The sequence below is a fragment of the Apis mellifera genome, linkage group LG11 (genome assembly GCF_003254395.2).
Source record: "Apis mellifera strain DH4 linkage group LG11, Amel_HAv3.1, whole genome shotgun sequence".
Lineage (NCBI taxonomy): Eukaryota > Metazoa > Arthropoda > Insecta > Hymenoptera > Apidae > Apis > Apis mellifera.
The window spans coordinates 4,397,134-4,417,483 of record NC_037648.1 but is presented as its reverse complement, the minus strand read 5'-3'; the positions used below and the strand labels follow the sequence as shown (position 1 = coordinate 4,417,483).

The 20,350-nt window shown below is 20.5% G+C and overlaps 6 protein-coding genes across 8 annotated transcripts; 4 read left to right on the top strand and 2 right to left on the bottom strand.

Moving 5' to 3' along the window:
- The first annotated feature begins 3,865 nt into the window (after positions 1-3,865).
- LOC727299 (probable splicing factor, arginine/serine-rich 7) lies at positions 3,866-5,802 on the top strand. Its single transcript, XM_026443808.1, has 2 exons — positions 3,866-4,422; positions 4,536-5,802. The coding sequence occupies exons 1-2, from the start codon at positions 4,101-4,103 to the stop codon at positions 5,672-5,674; spliced, it is 1,461 nt and encodes a 486-aa protein (XP_026299593.1). The 5' UTR covers positions 3,866-4,100; the 3' UTR covers positions 5,675-5,802.
- A 519-nt stretch (positions 5,803-6,321) lies between these two features.
- Positions 6,322-9,211, top strand: LOC409438 (tumor susceptibility gene 101 protein). Its single transcript, XM_392951.7, has 8 exons — positions 6,322-6,767; positions 6,859-6,943; positions 7,114-7,179; positions 7,260-7,423; positions 7,499-7,619; positions 7,691-7,917; positions 7,988-8,343; positions 8,464-9,211. The coding sequence occupies exons 1-8, from the start codon at positions 6,714-6,716 to the stop codon at positions 8,648-8,650; spliced, it is 1,260 nt and encodes a 419-aa protein (XP_392951.3). The 5' UTR covers positions 6,322-6,713; the 3' UTR covers positions 8,651-9,211.
- LOC100578943 (transmembrane protein 258) lies at positions 8,984-10,192 on the bottom strand. The gene is made up of 3 exons (XM_016917222.2): positions 10,044-10,192; positions 9,360-9,599; positions 8,984-9,280 (listed from the first exon to the last, which is right to left on the bottom strand). The coding sequence occupies exons 1-2, from the start codon at positions 10,044-10,046 to the stop codon at positions 9,360-9,362; spliced, it is 243 nt and encodes an 80-aa protein (XP_016772711.1). The 5' UTR covers positions 10,047-10,192; the 3' UTR covers positions 8,984-9,280.
- Positions 10,193-10,671: 479 nt separating this feature from the next.
- Positions 10,672-12,324, top strand: LOC113219102 (sex determination protein fruitless-like). Its single transcript, XM_026443775.1, has 4 exons — positions 10,672-10,792; positions 11,019-11,220; positions 11,341-11,926; positions 12,032-12,324. The coding sequence occupies exons 2-4, from the start codon at positions 11,026-11,028 to the stop codon at positions 12,298-12,300; spliced, it is 1,050 nt and encodes a 349-aa protein (XP_026299560.1). The 5' UTR covers positions 10,672-10,792; positions 11,019-11,025; the 3' UTR covers positions 12,301-12,324.
- Positions 12,325-13,162: 838 nt separating this feature from the next.
- Positions 13,163-14,627, bottom strand: LOC725316 (transmembrane protein 208). The gene is made up of 5 exons (XM_001120146.5): positions 14,396-14,627; positions 14,051-14,203; positions 13,812-13,948; positions 13,620-13,704; positions 13,163-13,508 (listed from the first exon to the last, which is right to left on the bottom strand). Exons 1-5 carry the CDS (start codon positions 14,399-14,401, stop codon positions 13,374-13,376), a joined length of 516 nt encoding a protein of 171 aa, XP_001120146.1. The 5' UTR covers positions 14,402-14,627; the 3' UTR covers positions 13,163-13,373.
- A 902-nt stretch (positions 14,628-15,529) lies between these two features.
- On the top strand, positions 15,530-19,825 carry LOC412423 (alpha-1,3-mannosyl-glycoprotein 4-beta-N-acetylglucosaminyltransferase B). 3 transcript variants are annotated; one of them, XM_395880.7, is made up of 10 exons: positions 15,530-15,997; positions 16,402-17,031; positions 17,970-18,016; positions 18,090-18,400; positions 18,472-18,602; positions 18,772-18,879; positions 18,985-19,178; positions 19,248-19,384; positions 19,533-19,648; positions 19,747-19,825. In XM_395880.7, exons 2-10 carry the CDS (start codon positions 16,498-16,500, stop codon positions 19,774-19,776), a joined length of 1,608 nt encoding a protein of 535 aa, XP_395880.4. In that variant the 5' UTR covers positions 15,530-15,997; positions 16,402-16,497; the 3' UTR covers positions 19,777-19,825. The 3 variants fall into 3 exon arrangements, with proteins under 3 accessions (XP_395880.4, XP_006558682.1, XP_006558681.1); XM_006558619.2 differs by having other exon boundaries at positions 15,530-16,031; XM_006558618.2 differs by having other exon boundaries at positions 15,531-16,026.
- Positions 19,826-20,350: the final 525 nt, after the last annotated feature.

The window sequence follows — 20,350 nt, the reverse complement described above, 5'->3', positions numbered from 1 at the left end:
TCAATCCTCCAAAGATGTCTCATGAATATATTAACATCTTGTATCATATGGATAAAAGAAAAAATAATGCCCTTTACAAAATTATTAAAATTGGTTAGAAGAAAAATAATTCGCAAATTCATCACAAACAATAAAAATACTGAAAAAATATCCAAATAATAAAATAATGATAAATTAGGCTAGATAAATTTAATACAATGAAATGATAATAAGACAATAAATATTCTATAGATATAAAGCTCATTAACAAATGAGCTATAATGTAATTGAAAAAAGTTCATATAAAAAATATATCAGTTTCTGAAATATCAAGATTTTTGATTCTGAAATTTTGGATTTGGAAAAGTTGAACGAATCAAATTATTTAATCTTATATAAACATATCGGATTTTTGAAAATATTTAATTACGTATACATATATACAGAAATGGATCAAGATTTGAAAAATTTATATTATGCAATACATAAATTTATTTTTAAAAAAAAATTAGTAGCAATATATTTAGATAAATAGATATTTTATTTAAATTTTATTTAATTAGAATAAAAAAACAAATCTCTTTCATATTCACTATTGGATCAATAGAATGGACCGATTTTATATAAACTACGCACAAATAATTTAATCTAATTTCTCTCATAAGATTAATGAAATAATATTAATATGATAAAAATAGAATTTTTTTATTTTTTTGTTTAACATTTATTAATTTATTTTTTATTTTTCTGATATTTGTAAGATTTATTATAAAAAGATAAGGAAAAATTTATTATAAAACATATATTGACATAAAATACTAGCCTTATGAAAAAAATATAGGAATAAAATTATCAATTTTCCAATCGAGTCATTAGATTCAAATTATAAATATAATATTGAAGAATATAAAATTAAATAGGATATATTTTTTTTTTATTTAACAACATAGAATATAATAGAATAAAAATTTGAAGCAAATCATAATTTTGCTTTAATATTTCTTTTTGAAATAAAGTTTTAAATTAACCTCATTCATATTACATTTCATTCATATTTTATCTTTTTGTATAGATTCTCCTTCTATAAATTGCATAATATACTATCTATTAAATTATGCTTCGTATATTATTTTTTTTATGTCCTCGTTTCACAACTATAATATTATAAATTATATTATTTTATTAATTATTTTTTAATAATCTCTTATAAATGTTTTATTAGATTTAAATCTCTTATATATCAATCATTTTAATTATAGAAAATTTTGAATTTTAAAAACTAATTATACAGCAATAGAATTTTGTAAATATAAAAATTTTAACTTATCTTTAATATTCATTTAATTTATAGGTAACAAAAATCAATCAAGTCAATTATCATTCAATAAATACATAAATATGATTTAAATTATATTTATTCTTATTATATGTTTATTATTAAGAAATTTATTGAAATTTTCTTAAAAACAAAAAATTAAAATACATTTACTTAAATTTATTAAAAAAAATATAAAAAATATAACTAATTAATATTAATAATTACATTATTATTATTATCTTCCTTTTTCTTACTGTTCTTTTTTCTTTTTTAAACATAAGAACAAATTCCGAATTTCGATTCATATTTATAGATGTCAAATTTATATTATATATATGATATATATTATATTATATATCAAAATAAATAATCAGTCTATGTTACAATTGTATTTATGATAATAATAAAGATGTTGATATGATATATGATGTTCGATATGATAATAATCAATTTTGAACTTTTTGAAATTACAAAATATTTATTATAGTTTGAATTATTTATCGATTTGACATGTTTAAAAATTAAAAAAAAATAAAAACAAATATATAAATAAATATATAAAATAAATATTTGTATTTTATCTAGGTTCAGGACATGTCTACGAATCGATGTCAAGGCTTTCGTGTTTTTCCTCCTTCAATGTTTTACCCGATTCATTACAATAATTGGTCATTATATTTTAAGACAACAAACAATACTGAAATGATGAAAATAATCAAACAGGCAATGACAATTCATGTGTGGAACAAATTAAGCAATGCTGAAAAAGTGAATGTAAATAGTGATATACTTTATGTGAATATTGCAAAAAAATATTGTCCAAAGATTTTGAACAATTGCGGAAAATTATTTTAATATTACATATTGAAAATTACATCTATAAGATGTTGGATTAGTGGACTGGAAATTTTTAAATTTCAAACAACATTTTCCTTTGTAAAAACTTTCATTTCTGCTTTATTAACGAGTTATTAACAAAAAAAAACACTAACTACGGAGCGTAATTCAATCGAGCCATGACAATAACAAAGGCTATATCCCGGCAATAAGCACAAACAAATCCAAGCAATATATATTAAAGATATATTGAATTTTTTGTAATTTTTTTTATGATGTAATTCGATATGATTTTATCGATAAAATATTCATATATTATATTTCATATTTAACGTAAATATCACATAATGAAATATAACATATCTATTATGTACGTATGAATAATAATCTAAATATTATTAAAACTATTAAACTTGATGAATTAGATAACATTTTTCGAACTTAATTAGAATTTAACATTTCTGTAAATAATAATTTAAATAATGAAACTGACAATTTGTAATAATTACAATAAACATGTAAGCAATATTGATTGATATGATAAATCTCATTGTACCATAATCATCTAGTGTAAATTCTGCTTAAGGTTTCATGTAAATGAAATATATAACACTATGTTTATTAAAAGTTGACGCTTCAATGACATCGCTATTCGCTCAGCCATGTGCTCTATTCTTATTTCTGATTGGCTATTTATTTAAATTAATGTGAGAAAAAACAAAAAATAACACATCTTCAATTAATGAAATTCTGCAAACTATTCAATAGTTGCCAATTTTTTAATATAATGCCATGATATTATACAAATAATCTAACAACAAAATAGGTATCGTTTACTTCAACCTGCATATTGTACATGTATAAAATATTAATTTATTTGTAAAATATATTTGAAGAATTCAATCAATTCTAAAGTTTTTCTCTTTCTTTTTTCGTATTCTATTCTCATTCTATTCCCCCCCTCATTTTATTTAACATCATAAACTTAAATTGCTTATAATTTAATAAATAAACTCTAATTAACATTTTTTTATACCAATCTTTTGTAATTTTGATTTTTAAAATTTATTCATTAGAAATATATTAATATATTTATTTGAAATGAATTATCAGATATAAATAAAATTATATAGTCAAAATATATGAAAAACAAAATTTTTTTCACAATTTTCAAATACATATTAAATATATATTAAATATATTATGAAGAAATATTATTAGAATTAATATGAGATATATTATGTCTAAATAAAAATGAAGAAAGATGAACTTAAAATTCAATAAATAATAAGTTTCCAAGATAAAAATTAATAATTATATTTTATTTTCATAAAAATAGCAATTAATATAAAAATAATTGATATCATAAGCGGTAATGCATTTTACACTACAATAATATGAATGAAACCTAATATCGTCAACAGATAAAGCACATTTATTACATAATTTCGTTTGTTTATATATAATGTTCAGCTTGCTAAATAGATAATGTACAGGTAAATAAAGATTCTAAATTATATATAACCTAATATATAAATACTATTTTATTTTAATTAAAATATTTTCTAGGTAATTACAGCAATTCATTGAGAATTGTAATTGAATTTTAACAAAAATAATTTAATTAAAGAAAAATATAAGTTTTAAAAATAAATTTATTAGAATATTTACATTATATTAAAATAATAAAACATTTATTATGAATTAATAATAAATCTTTATAAAAATGAACTATACTTGCATCATCTAGAGATTCATAGTTCATGCCTTATACGTTGCTACGAAATTGTTGAGAAAACACAAAGAATGTACGAATTATATATAATCATGTTCATCTATCTTTCGCCGTAATGCGTCAACTAAATTAATTTTTTTGTGTAACGTGTACGATTCATCTGCACACAATTTCTATAACTTAACCTCTCTAAAATACATTGTGAAGATTTTGTACAGAATCGTGAAAAGAATGGCGGTTGGATCAACAAAAGTGGTACAAGTAACAAATATTGCACCTCAAGCAACGAAAGATCAAATGCAAACTTTGTTCGGGTACCTTGGAAAAATAGAAGATATCAGATTGTATCCTACTATACGGGATGTCGCAGTACCTGTTCAATCTCGTATTTGTTACATAAAATTTCATGATCAGGGATGTGTTGCTGTTGCTCAACATATGACAAATACTGTTTTTATCGATCGCGCATTAATTGTAATCCCTTATCAAAATGGTGACATTCCAGATGAACAGAGAGCTCTTGAATTAACAAATAATGGTACAGTTGTTCCAGGTAAGTAATAATAATAACCAAATTTTTATTCTATTGTTCTTCTAAATTAAACATTATTTTCAATTTTATGTATGTATATAAAAATAAATATAATTAAATTATTTTTTTTATAGGTCTTTATCCTTCTGAGCCAAAACTACCACCAAATGTTGTAAATACAATTGAAGGAATTCCTCCAAATCATGTTATTACTACTATAGATCCAAAATTAGAGGCAAATGGATTGCCACCTTATCCACATTTACCTGGCCATTTAGATAGCAGAAGAATTGAAGAAATAAGAAGAACGCTTGTTCTTGCTAATTTAGATCCATCTGTCACAACTGATCATTTATTAGATTTCTTCAGTAATAATAATGTTGAAGTAAAATATTTACGCATGTGCACCAGAGATTCAGATACAGAACATTATGCATTAGTAGAACTTTCTGAACAAGCAGCTGTAGTTTCTGCATTATTATTGAATGGAAAGTTGCTTTTGGATAGAGCAATTAAAATTTATCATTCAACACAAGCAATAGCGAAACCTGAAGCAAAAAGTAATGAAGCAGCACAAAAAGAGATAGAAGAAGCTATGTCTCGAGTAAAGGAGGCTCACAATTTAATTTCAGCTGCAATAGATCCAATGATTGGGATGTTATCAAAGGATAAACGAAGTCGTAGTGGTTCTCGTAGTCGAAAATCTCGGTCTAGATCGAGAGGACGTAGTAGACGATCTAGATCACGTAAAAGGTCACGTTCCCGTCACAGACGTTCACGTTCACGTCATCGACGAAGATCAAGATCTCGATCAAAACGTTCTCGCTCTAAAGATCGCAGACGAAAGTCTCCATCTCGTAGGAGAAGTAGTTCTCGTGGTCGACATCGTTCTCGTTCTCGATCTCGACGTTCTCGATCTCGCAGGTCCAGATCTAAATCCAAAGATCGCAAGAAACGATCTCCTCGTCGAAGAAGTCGTTCACGATCTCGAAGTAAACGTTCGAAATCAAAATCTAGACGATCTAGATCTAAATCCAAATCTAGATCTTCAAAATCAAAATATTCTGAAAAATCAAGAGATAAAGATAAAGAAAGGAGAAGTAAAGATAAATCAGATAATTGTAAAAAAAATGATGACAAGGCTGATAAAGAAAAAAGTGAGAAGAAGTCTAATAAAGAAAAGAAATCTGAAAAAGAATCGAAATCTGAAGAAAAAAATAGAAATACTTCCGAAAATAGCGATACAAAGGAGAAAACAGAGTCTGAAACTTAAATCTTTATAACTTATGATCTTATGATCTATAAAAATTTATTTACATCTTTCAGACATTTTGTTATTTTGATGTTACGATATATCGTAATGTATTGATCAATAAAGAAATATAAGAATGACAAATTTTTGAAGATTGTTTTGATTTTTATGTATTTTTATATATACAAAAATTACATATATTAAGTATTAACATAAGTAATACATTATTACATTTATTATATTTTAATTCTTTGTTTTTAACGAATTTAGTAAAAAATAAATATGCATATTTTATAGTTCTAATTTTTCTATTTAAATATATTAAAATATATTATAATATATAAATATATATATAATATATATATATATTATATATATATAATATATATATATATAATATATATATAAATTTTCTGACAATATACATATATAAAATATTATAAACTACTTGCAAAAAATTTCAAATTATCAGAAATAGTAATTATATTATTAAATTTGTATCGATTCAAAGATATTTTTTATTTAAAAATTTATTTATAATTAATAATTCTTGTCATAGTATATAGTAATAAATAGTAATTAACTTAATAATTAACTATCTTAATTTTCTTTTTATATTATAATTTTGAAATATGCGCCATTTATCCGAGGGCAGCACTAAGTGTAGTAAATGAGGAACCAATGATTATTGTAAGATCTTTTCAATAACTCTTTGCATATTCCGTGATTAAAAGCAAAAACTAATAGTATTGCAATCTTCAAGATATCTTAAATGATAGATAGTGACAAACGAATTAATCTTTAATATAGTTTATTGCAAATTAAAAAAAATTTTAGCAATAAAATATATTGATATTATTTTAAGATATTATATAAGATATTTATAAAACTGATAATAATATAAATTTAAAGATTTTACATATCATGAAAAATAACACAACGATATAATTTATGAAGTGACAAAAAAGTTTTAATAAATTTTTATATATAACATTTATAAAAAAATTTCATTTTAAACATTATTTTTTTTATATCCAGTAATTCTACAATACGAAGTTAAATGGTGAAAATGACATCTATAGATGAAGGAAAATTAAAACAAAGTTTATCAAAAGTATGTATACTATCATTTATTAGTATATATATACTATAATATTAATGAATTTTTTTAATGATACTTATAAAATGCATTTTAATTTTTTTAGTACCAAAATTCTGATATTACAAAAAAACATGTCATGAAAGTTCTAAATCTTTATAAAGGTTTAAAATGTAATGTAGAACCATTTGGTAAATATTACAAATATATATTCTTTAAGATTTATTTATTTATTTATTATTAGTTTTTTATAACATATAATAATACATGTTTATAACATTTATTATTATATGTTTATAACATATAATAATATAAGAAATATATATTTATTTATAGTTTATTTATTTTTTTCTTATCTTAGTATTTAATGATGGATCACGTAAAGAATTGTTTAATTTACAAGGAACAATACCTGTATCTTATAAAGGTAATATATTTTAAAATTTTTTTAAAAATATTTATATAAAATCAATATTATTAAAATAAATATTATTAAAATATTTTTAGGTAATTATTATAACATTCCTATATGTATATGGCTTATGGATACACATCCTAATAATGCACCTATGTGCTATGTCAAGCCTACTGCAGATATGAGCATTAAAGTTAGTATGTTTGTTGATCACAATGGAAAAATTTATTTACCATATCTTCATGATTGGTTACCAGTGAGTAATTTGTATATAATTATATCTTATTATCTATTATTTTCTTTATAATAATTCTATTTTTATTATGTTTAGCATTCATCTGATTTACTTAGTTTAATTCAAATAATGATTGTAACATTTGGAGAACAACCACCTGTTTATGCTAAACCACGACAAGGTATACAAACAAGTTCTATACCTTATCCCGTACAGTGTGAGTATTTATTGTTTATAAACATTAACAAATTTAAAAATTTGGATCTTAAAAATTATAAATTTATGTAGCTTTCATGCCTGTACCTGGAAGTGGAACACATATACCTGGTTCTAGTTTTCCATCATATCCTCAAAATTCACAATATACAGGTGGAAATAATATTTATCCTCCGTACATGTCTACAACATCTTCTGGATTTCCATATCAAGGTTATGGTTCATATGGAGGAACTGCATCAAATTATCCATCACAAGGTTGTACTGGCTCTTTTCAATATCCTCCATCAACACAACCAGTAAGTTATAATTTTTAATAAATAAAAAATATATTTTATATAAATATTTATCTTTTTTTATAATTTCAAGTCTCCAACAGTACCTGCTACTGTTAGTGCATCAGGTACAATTACAGAAGAACATATTAGAGCTTCATTATTATCAGCAGTAGAAGACAAATTAAGACGAAGACTTAAAGAACAATTTTCACAATTGTCAGCTGAATTAGAAACATTACGTAGAACACAACAAGAACTTACAAGTGGATCAGCTCATTTAACAGATTTGTTTGATAAATTAAAAAAAGAGAAAACTGAACTCGAAAAAAATATTACTATACTTCAAGATAAAGAAGCTGAATTGGAAAAAGAAATTGCAAAACTTTCTGACAATCAGTCAATAGATGTTGATGAAGCTGTTACAACAATCGCACCACTTTATAAACAGTATGTATTTAATTATTTGTTTAATTATATAGTTCAATATTTAATTATTTGTTTAATTAATTATAATATATTTAATTATAATTCAATATCATAATTATTTTTTAAATATTATAATTGTAGAATGTTAAATGCATTTGCGGAAGAAGCAGCCACAGAAGATGCTATTTATTATTTAGGTGAAGCTTTACGTTGTGGTATTATAGATTTAGATGCATTCTTAAAACAAGTACGACAACTTTCACGCAGACAATTTATGCTAAGAGCTCTTATGCAACGCTGTCGTCAAAAAGCAGGATTGGCTGGTTAAATATTTTACTCAATTCTTATCAAGTTGTGCTATTCAATATTTTATTTTATTACAAATGATATATGCAATACGAATTAATAAATCCTATAAAAATATGTTATAGAAATAAATATCTTCGTTATGGAAATATTGAATGCTACATATATAATATAAATTTTGTTTCATGTTATATACATTTTGTTTATAACAAAGGACTCAAACATAAAGTTTTTATATACAAAAATTAACAAAAAATATACACATACATACATATATATATATATAAAATAAGGTTTGAAGGTTATAAAGGCTTTAAACAATTACATTAAAAATAAATATCTTTGTTTTACAGAATTATATTTTTAAATGTATTTATATTCTTATTTAAAAATATGTAAAAAATGCGTACTTTTTAATTGATTTTTTATATTATAAAAAAAATTGTGTATTTAAAACAGTGATTTTAAATGTTAAGAAATACAATGTTAAGAAATGCTTATTACTGTGTGATAAATATATAGATTAATCATTATAATTGCATGATTTAGTAAAAATACATTATTTTTATTCTTATAATATCTATATAATTGTATTTATTAAATGCTATTTCATATAATTTTAAAATTAATTTTTTTCATTTATAAGATGAATCTGAAACAAAAAAATGAAATTTATGTATTTCAATGTATTGTTTAATTTTTTTGATTTAAATTTCTATAAAATAATGTACCTATACATAAATTCCAACCCAAAGAAGTAAAAATAATATACCAAAACCGGAAAATAATGCTGCCACTAAAGAAATTAATAATTCTTTGAACATATCCCTTGTAAATTTTGTACTAGTAACTTCATATACAAAAAACCATGCTGTAAAGAATATTCCAATTCCTAGTAATACCACTGCCAATAATGGAAAAATTGCAGGATTAATAGGAGAGACATATCTTGTCATAGATTCGACTTCCACCTAAATTAAAACAAGAAAAATTTATTTAAAAAAAAAAGAATTAGCACACATAAAATATATATTAATGTGTTATTTTTTTATTTGTGTTTTTATATGTGTTATTTTAATTATTTTTGTAAAAAATACATACGTAAAAATCAGTTTTTAAATTTCAAGATAAAAATAACATATAATTATAGTCTTTTTAAGTAGAATAAACTTTTTGCATAAAAATAAAAGATACACATAACTATTATCAATTAAAAAACATGTTAATAAAATTAATAATGTTAATAAAGTTTTGAAAACTTATTCCAATCAAAAAATGCCGGAATGAAAATCCAGATTTATATTAAAGATTATAATTATACCAAAGTAGAATATTATAATCAAATATAAGAAAGAAATAATAATTAATTATATAATCAATATAAATCTTTAAGATAAAACAAATAATATACTTACCATTGTATCAAATAAATATTTTGACGTGGCTCAATGGACACGTAAAACTTATACGCGATTAGCAACAAATATGCAATCATATGCTGCAAACTTCAATATAATATACATTCATGAAGTAAACACAAATAATTACCAACAATAAAAAATTGAAGTTACTTAAATTTTTAAATATAAGAATAAATTACAAATATTTTTATATGAATTATTATTATATAATAATAATTATATAAATAAAAAAATATTAATGTTAATAATTTATCGAATTATAATCTATTAATATAATAAAAAATAAATTTTATGCAATATTTAATCTTATGATTAAAAAAAATAAAATTCCTTATATGAATCTTTTAAATAATTAAAAATTTATAATAATTAACATATTTTTTAGTATAATTATATAAGAAATATAATATGAATTTGAATGATTTTAAAATATTTTTTTAATAAAATATCATTCTAACAAGTATATTTGTTGAAGATAAATTTATTTTCAACAAATATCATATTTTTTTATTACATATTTAATATAATAAAATATTTTTTTTCTGACAATACTTAATCAATATTTATTAAAAATATATTTGGTACAAATTATATGAAATATTTTTTTAATATCAAACTTAATTTAAACTTTTAACTATGATTGTTTCAAAATCGAAATATGTTTGTCACCATGATATGATTCAGAAGACATAATATAGTATATTTCCAATCTTTGTATTCTTTGATATCTTCAATTAATTTTTGTACGTACTATGACAAGTTTTGTATTTTAAAGTATTTTAAATATGTAGACAATAATATTTTTTGGTATAAGAAGAAATTAAATATTTTTATAATTACATGAATAATTTTTTGATATTAATAATAATATATAATATATACAATAATTGATAATTAAATTTGTAGTTATTAATCTATTTTGCTTTTCAGTATTAATAAAATGTATTTTTATAAAATTATTATTTATAGATAAAATATGGCAAAAAATTCTTTATCGGAACAATTTTCCTTAAAATGGAACAATTTTTCTAATAATTTAACATCCGGTTTTCTAAATCATTTTACTGAAAATGATCTAGTTGATGTTACACTTGCAGTAGAGGGTCAGTTGTTACAAGCACACAAATTGGTTCTTTCAATATGTAGTCCATATTTTAAAAATATATTTAAGGTACATAAATATTATTTTTCATATTTAAAATATATATTTATAATAGTATTATAATAGTATTATAGTATTATATATTTATAGTAATTGCTCAGAAAAGAACTTCTTAAAATTACTTTGTAGGAAAATCCTTGTCAACATCCAGTCATTATCCTCAAAGATATGAAATATGCTGAAATTGAATCATTATTAAAATTTATGTACCAAGGTGAAATCAATATTAATCAAGAAGATTTATCCACATTTTTAAAAGTAGCACAAACATTACAAATAAGAGGATTGACAACAGAAGATACAAGTAGCACATTATTTGGTAATTGTGACCAATTAGATGTTGATTCTTTTACTCAAAATATTGTTCAATCAAATTTGACTTCAATAAATGAGATTTCCAAAGATGTGAATATGATAGATAGAAGAAAAAGATCCCGTGATATAACAAAAAAAGGTTGTAAAAAGAAAAAACAAGATGCATTATTAACATCAGAGAACATTCATGATGCATCTAATAAAAAAGTAAATAATGATAATCAAGAAGTTTTATTTTTAATGAATAACAAAAATAATGATACAAATGATATCATAGATGAAGAAGAAAATATTTCTGCTTTAAAAAGCAATAATAATGATAAAAATGAAGACACTACCCTAATATATTATCCTTTTCCCTTGGATATTGAAAATTCACAAGAAAATTCAAGTGAACAAGGTAAAAAGATAAGTAATTTAAAATTAAAATAAAAATTTAATTATTTAATTATAGATAATAAATTAAATAATTAATTAATAATATGTTATTATTGTAATATTTCAGATGTTGAACCTGTAATTTATAGACTTTCTGCACGAGGTCGACCACAATTAGTGCATGAAGGTTATGTTTATAATTTAACATCTCGCTCTGAGGGTTTAAATAGATCTCATTATAGATGTGCTGAACAACATCGTGGATGTAAAGGTAAATGTGCAGTTATTGCTGAAAGATTTATGCCTACAGGTGTACATGATCATAATCACCCACCTGGATATCAATCAGAACATGATTATAGAAAAAAGAAAGGTTTAGATGTAGATACTTCTTAAGTCATAAATATTTCAATTTATAAATATAGAAAAAAACATTTTATTATTTTGTTATTATAATTTCAATAAAAATGAAAAATACTATTCAAATAATATTGACACAGAATAATATATAACAATAGTTTTTCATAATAAATATAGTATTTTTAAATTAGAAAATATTGTTTTCTAATTCTGCAATAAAAATTAGTTAAAATATTACATATAATAGTTGATAAAAATATGTGATTTCTATTGCAAAAGCTATAATTATAACTATATATAAAAATAATTTATGTAAATCATTATATTTTAATTAACTGTGATGCACATTTTTAAGATATATAAAGGAAAATACTATAAAAAATGTGATATGAACACATTCCATTTAGTATTATATTTACATTAAAATATTTAATTTATACTAAAAGTATAAATTAAATAAAAGTACCAAATAAAAGTATTTAATTTATACTATATGTTTACATATAGAACATTATTTTTCATGTAATAAATATAATTGTTAATATATTATAATAAATATAAATATAATTGTTTTTTATAACATAATACATATACATAAATGTAAACATGTATGTATGTACATATGTACATATGAATTGAATGTTCTTATTTACTTACATTTAGTTGTATAAAAATAATTTTTATACAACTATAACTTATCAGAAAAAATAATAAATTTTTTAGTGTATAACATAGAAATTATATAAGCAAATAACATCATTAATGGTATAAAAAGTATTAAAAATTCTAAAAAAATTTATTTTTATACTATTTCATAAATTTTTTTTTTTTGAATTATTGAAAAATAATTGTCAGAATTAATGTGATAGTGATTATAAATCATTCAATTTATAAGAAATTGATTTTATAATTTTATCTGTAAAAATTTATAAATATATAAAAAAATATAAAAATAATGCATTTTTCATAAGCATACAAAAATTGTATGAACAATACTAGTTAAGACAAAAATTAAATAATAAGAAATTTGTTTCACAATTTTACTCAAATCTATCTCACATCCATGAAATTCATTTATTCGAATTGCATGTTTATTTTTAATTAAACCGTTAATGTCGTCTAGCCATCTTCTTTTCCAACTTCCGTTGTTTCTTCTCACTAACCTCAGGTTGTTCTGAAGCTGGAGCAAAAAACCATGGAGCTAATATTTGTTTCCATAGCATCCAACCTCCTCTTAATGGTACCTATTATAATAATTCAATGTAAATATTTTATAGTCTATTTAAACATATTTTATAATTTATAAAAGTATATTATTTTATAATCATATTACTTATTTCATTAAGTATACTTACAAGAAGCCATAGCAACCAAAAATAATTTGATATGAGAGAAAGTACTTGTACTCCAGAAGTTAATATAATTAAATCTTTTATATGTCTAAAATATGAAATGAAAATAAAATATTATTATATTTAACAAATTTGTTAATGTATAATAAAATATTATACTATTTAAAGATTATTAAAATATTTTGTGATATTTACTCTGCTATACCTCCTTCCATATTAAGATCAATTCCAGAATCTAAAAGTTGACCAGATTCTGAATATGTTGCATGTGCTATATATTTCATAAATTGATAACTTCCTACATATACAATTCCAGAAAATATAGTTAATGTCTGTAATTAATAATAATAATATATATAATTATAATACATAATATATGTTGCTAAATATGCATATTATAAAGATAAAAATAATATTTCAAATATGAAACTTACTGTTGCTAATGTTGTAAAATTAAAAAATAACATTGTAATCATAAAGTATATTCCTACTGCCCCAATGATCATATTCTGATAAAAATTCAATGTTGTTTTATTCTCTTCGACTATCTGTTTTGCTCCTTTAGTAGCTACTTTAGTTTTCTTAATCTAAAAATATAATGTATAGTTAATAAATGTCATTATTTATTATTTATTTTAGAAATAAAAAACATTTATTAGTATTAAATTTATTATTTAATAATATATTATAAATTATTATATAGAAATAATTGTACATTCAAAATGGTTAGGTGATAAAAAAAAAAGAATAATATTTTGAATAATAATTAAATAACTTACCGTCATTTTGTTTATAAATTATAGTACATAAAATATTTAATATTCTAATAGTCTAATTAAATAATATTTATTATTATTATTAATATTTAGTACATGATACAAATTTAATCTTATTAAATATATATTCAAAAACATTTAAGGTTTGTTGAAGCCACGTGAAAGATGTCGTATAATAAAAGTCTCTAGGTTAACGTTCTGTAATTCATAATTTAGCATAAATTCTTAAATTTTGATAGTCATCATTTGTTGTTTTTTTAATTGTTTAAAATTTCAAATTTTAATTCTTTTTATTAAATTTTTATAAATAATGCGTGGAAAAAATGCAATAAGTTTCTTAAAATTATATTATGTTGATTAAAATTTATAAAATTCATTATATTGACATGAAAATAAAAAAATTATCATTTATAATTTTTATTAAAATATTTTCTAAAACTTTATTATTAAATTTATGTAAATATAAAATATAAATTTTTAATTATATGTTAAAAATTATTAATATTTCTATTTTGATGTTATTTTTTCAAAATGCAGTTTTACTTTGTTACATTCTAATTAAATAAAGAATTTTTATTTCTGCAAAATAAAAATATTAATATATAAAAAAACTATTATACTTAATATTATATTTATATATTTAATTATTATATTTAATTTTCTTATTTACTTTTCATTAATATAATAAAATAAAATAATTAATTAAATAACATAATTAAATAAAAGGAAAAAAAACATTATACTAATATAACCATATATTATTTTCATTTTATTATTATATATTTGAAAAATATAAAATTAAATTAAATTTAAATATTATATTATTTAATAAAGTTTTATTGAAAAGAAATATACATAAATATTAGATATTTTAACTATAATATATGATCTATATTGAATTAATTATTTCAATTTAAATTTACGTTTCATTTAAATATATTATATTGAAGATATATTGCTATATATATATATATATATATAATTTTCAATTAAGTTTATTTTATTTTTATTAAATACTTAAAAATATGTTATATAAAGATATTTTTTTAATCTATTCATTTTATTGTCTTATTAAAAATTTTTAGATATCACTATTATTAGTACTGTTATCCTTTAATTTATTAGTAAAATAGGTTATGCTATAATATAATATGTGAAATCAATATCAATATATAATAATAATTTACATAATAATTTACACGATCTTAATATAAAAACACGTGATATGTCTATGTCAGAAAGAGAATGAAAAAATTGAATGACGCGTTAGTAGTAAAATGTATCAGAACGAATCAAATTGAAACGATCAACTAAAATTTTAATCTCTTAATTTTAAGCAAAAAAATTTTAGTAAAATTATTAGGCATTAATTAAAAAATAAAATAATCAGATCTTTAATATAAAATAAAACAATTGGAAAAAGTTAATCCCACAGATTGAAATGCTATTATCGATAAAAAAAAATAATTTTAATTTTCGAAAGAAATTACCGGTTTAAAATGTACACTTTATAATCAATAATGATATTCTTTAAATTTAAAAAATCTTATAAGTTTTGTTTTATTATTTTTCGAAGGAGAATTCAAGACTATATAATATTTCATGGTAATCTTCAAAGAACAAAACACTAAAAGGCATAGTAAATATATTCCTGTCATGACTTCTTTTTCTTCCTATTTTAATACAATATAAAATGATATATTTTTTTTTAATCTATATTTCTAAAATGATTTTTTAAAATATTCTTATCATGTTTGTAAATAAAAATTATTTTTTTTATACATAATTTAAGTATTTAATTATTTAATTATTTTTTATACATAATTTCTGAAGATAATACAATTGCAATTATCATATAATTTTTAATTTTTTATATGTATAAATATTTTTATATTGTATGAAATTTCATATTATTTTAATTTGTATTATGTAAATTTTTATAATTTTACTAATATTTTGTTTTAATTTTTATTTAATTATAATACATTATAGATATCAATGTATTTTAGGTTTCCTATGCTGTGAATTTATAATGTGATCATTGAGAATTTGTTTTTATTCCATAAGATTATGACTATAATCATGTAGAATTTAGTATAAAGAAGATGATGCCTCATTTTGTAGCTCTGACACCCATAAGAAGAAGATGTTTAATCATACTTTCAATAGTATTAGTACCATGCGCCATTTTAAATCTTTTATCACCATCAGAGTTGCATGAAGAAACAGTTTTGCAAAATAGTATTGCAGAATTACAAGCTAAATTGGAACATTTACATGCTAAATATGTTACAAGTCAAGAAGAAATAAATTTGTTGTCACATCAATTATTGCAACTAATAGAAAATAATCACATTTTGCCAGATCTTCAATTTCTACTTAACAATGCTACATCAAATGTGACCAATATAAAATTACCATCAATATATAATTTTCTCCCTCATTTTTTAAATGATCCTAATAGTCTACGACCAGCATTTGTACAGACTAAAGGCCGTAGTGGAGTTAGTATGGTCTTAGGTGTTCCAACAGTTAAAAGAGAAATACAGAGTTATTTAATGGCCACACTTAAGAATTTATTGGATCGTATGAATCCTATGGAAACAGCAGATACTTTAATTATTGTGTTAATTGCTGAAGTAAGTATCTATAGGTATATGCTTTATTTAACACTACACTATAATATATTATAACATTGAAGTTGAAGAGAAATAAAAAATATTTTTATAAAAATTATTTGGTATAAGCTATACTACATATTTTTATAATGCTGTTATGTATTATTTTTGATTAAATTTTTCTAATATAGAAATAATATTAATATTATAGCAAAGATACATTTATAAATTAAATATTTATAATATTAAAATTATTATCATATGTGAAATATATAATACTAAACAAAATGTATAATGATATTATTTTCAAAATATAAAATATATACTTTGATTATAAATTTAAATATTTGTTTTTTGATGTTTTAAAAACACTTGAAACTACTGAATGATAGATTAAAAACATAGAGATAAATGAATTATAAAGAAAGATAATAAGGGAGATAAGAATATTTGTTTATTGCTTAATATCCAAACAATGTCGTTAGTTAATTAATATTGTTAGTTGATAGTTAGTTGAAGTTATATAGGATTCAATAAATTACAAATTTAACTTTTGGATTCTAATTAATTTATAATTTTTTATTATATGTAATAAAACTTAAACTTATGTAATAAATTTTTAAGTTGATCTCAACATACGTTTTTATATCAAAAATTAAAAATTTTATTTAAAAAAGTAATTTTATCTTGAAATTTTTTCTATTTTTAAATATTTATATAAATATTATATAATATACTATATAATATCTTTATATTAAAATTGTAGAAATTACAATTATTGTAAAAATATCTTTTTATTTTTTATTAAATTATTTTTATTCTGTGTTTGAAATATCTTATTTTTTTTAGCTGAATAAAATAATTTGTATAAATGAATATTTGATAATATCTATATTAAATATTAACGCAATTTTAAAATTTTGTATTTTTATCTATATTATTTTTATATATTTTTACAGACAGATTTGGAATATGTAACATATGTTGCAAAACAAATTGAAGTTCAGTAAGTTATATTTAAAAAATTACTTGTATTCAGTTATTTCTTAATATATTTAATTTATTTATTTTTCATTTAGATTTCCAGTTGAATTTGAGGCTGGTGTAATTGATGTGATATCTCCATCTATATCTTATTATCCAGATTTATCTAAATTACGTGATACTTTAGGTGATGATCATCAAAGAGTAATTTGGAGATCAAAGCAAAATTTAGATTTTGCATTTCTTATGTCATATGCTCAGACAAAAGGAACATTTTATGTACAATTAGAAGATGATATATTAGCCAAAAAAAATTTTATAACAACAATGAAATCTTTTGCATTACAAAAAATTGCAACTAAAGAAAATTGGTTTGTTTTGGATTTTTGTCAATTGGGATTTATTGGTATGTTGTTAATAAATTAATTATTAAAAATATTTCTGAATTTATTTTGTATTTATGATTTTTCTTTTTAGGAAAATTATTTAAATGCGCAGAATTACCATGGTTGATTCAATTTTTTTTAATGTTTCATAATGATAAACCAGTTGATTGGTTATTAGATCATTTAGTATCAACTAAAGTTTGTAGTCTTGATAAAGATAGTGTAAGTTAAATATTAAAATATTACTAAATACTAAATATTATATTTAATAGTGAATAATAAAAATAAAATGTAATAATAAAAATAAATTAAACAGAGATGCATTTTAATAAACATTTTATGTATTTATGTCTATAAATGTCATATTATATATTTATATTATATATTTCAGAAACATTGTAAAATGGCTAAAGCAGAATTATGGGTTCACTATAAACCTTCTCTTTTTCAACATATAGGAACACATTCTTCATTAAAAGGAAAAGTACAAAAATTAAAGGTACATAAAAAAAATATTTTTGTATTCTTATATATTTTATAACTATAATACATATAATATAATATATATAATATATATAATATATATAATATATATTATGTTTAGGATAAACAATTTGGGAAAATAACATTATATTATGCACATGAAAATCCAGAAGCAATAGTAGAAACACAAATCAAACCATACAAACAATATACATTACAAAAGGCCTATAAAGGTGAATCATTTTTTTGGGGTCTTTTGCCACAACCTGGAGACCATTTAAAATTTAAATTTTCTCATCCTATTTTCATAAAAAGGTATTTTAAACATATATGATATTTTAAATAATATAATTATAATGTCATTATATACAATTTTTTTTATAGGTACTTATTTAGAAGTGGCAATCCTGAACATCCATCTGATAGGTTTTATAATACTACAGTAGAAGTATTTACAAAAATATCTGCATTTATGAATAGAAATAATAATGATATTACAGAGGATGGTTATATTATTATAGGTATACAATTATATTATTATATATGGTTATATTATTATAGGTATACAATTATATTATTATATATGGTTATATCATTATAGGTATATAATTATATCATATAAATATATAATTTTACAATGAATTAATAAATTTTTTATTATGAAATTAGGGAAATTTGATGCACTTGGGATTGCTCAAGGAACAGTAGATCCAAAGTTAGGAAAAATATCAATACTTCGTTTAACTGTACACAGTGAAAGTGAAAATTGGGCCATTTTATCAGAGGTAATATTTATCAATAAAAAATATTTTTAAAAGATATAATGAATAAAATTTAAATAGATTTTTATATTTATTTATTTATTTATTTTTTTGTTTAACAGATTCACATAGTTGAAGATCATCCTAGTTGACCTTCAGAAAAAATATTTCGAAAATTTTTTCGACATTATTCATAGGGATAAAAAAGATAAGTTAATTATTAAATTATTTTTAGTTTTATTTTTATGTCATTGTGTTTTGATAGATAATAAATTAAAAATTATTTTTCACCGTCCATCATAAAATATCACTTATACATTTTTATCAAATATAATTTTAATCTAATCATAAACTAAATATAAAAAAAATTTATTTTTAAAAGAATCTCATTATTGTATAATATAACAATATAAATTAGGTTTTTTATTAGTAAAAAATGTTATTTTTTTTCTAAAATCAGTTTTAGAGCAATTTATGAAATATTTGACCAATTTTACCAATTTTTAATCAAAACTGTACCTGCATAGTCAATATGTGTTATTTCATTTATTAAAAGACACCACTTATAATTTTATGTATTTTTATAAGTCTAAGAATCTTTTTTATGATAATTTTTTACACAAGGTAATTATGAATAAGAATTTCAATTATTTAACATGGCGATAAAGTACCAGATTATTTTAAGAAACATCAACAAATAAGTGATTTGTCTTTTCGTAAAGGAAA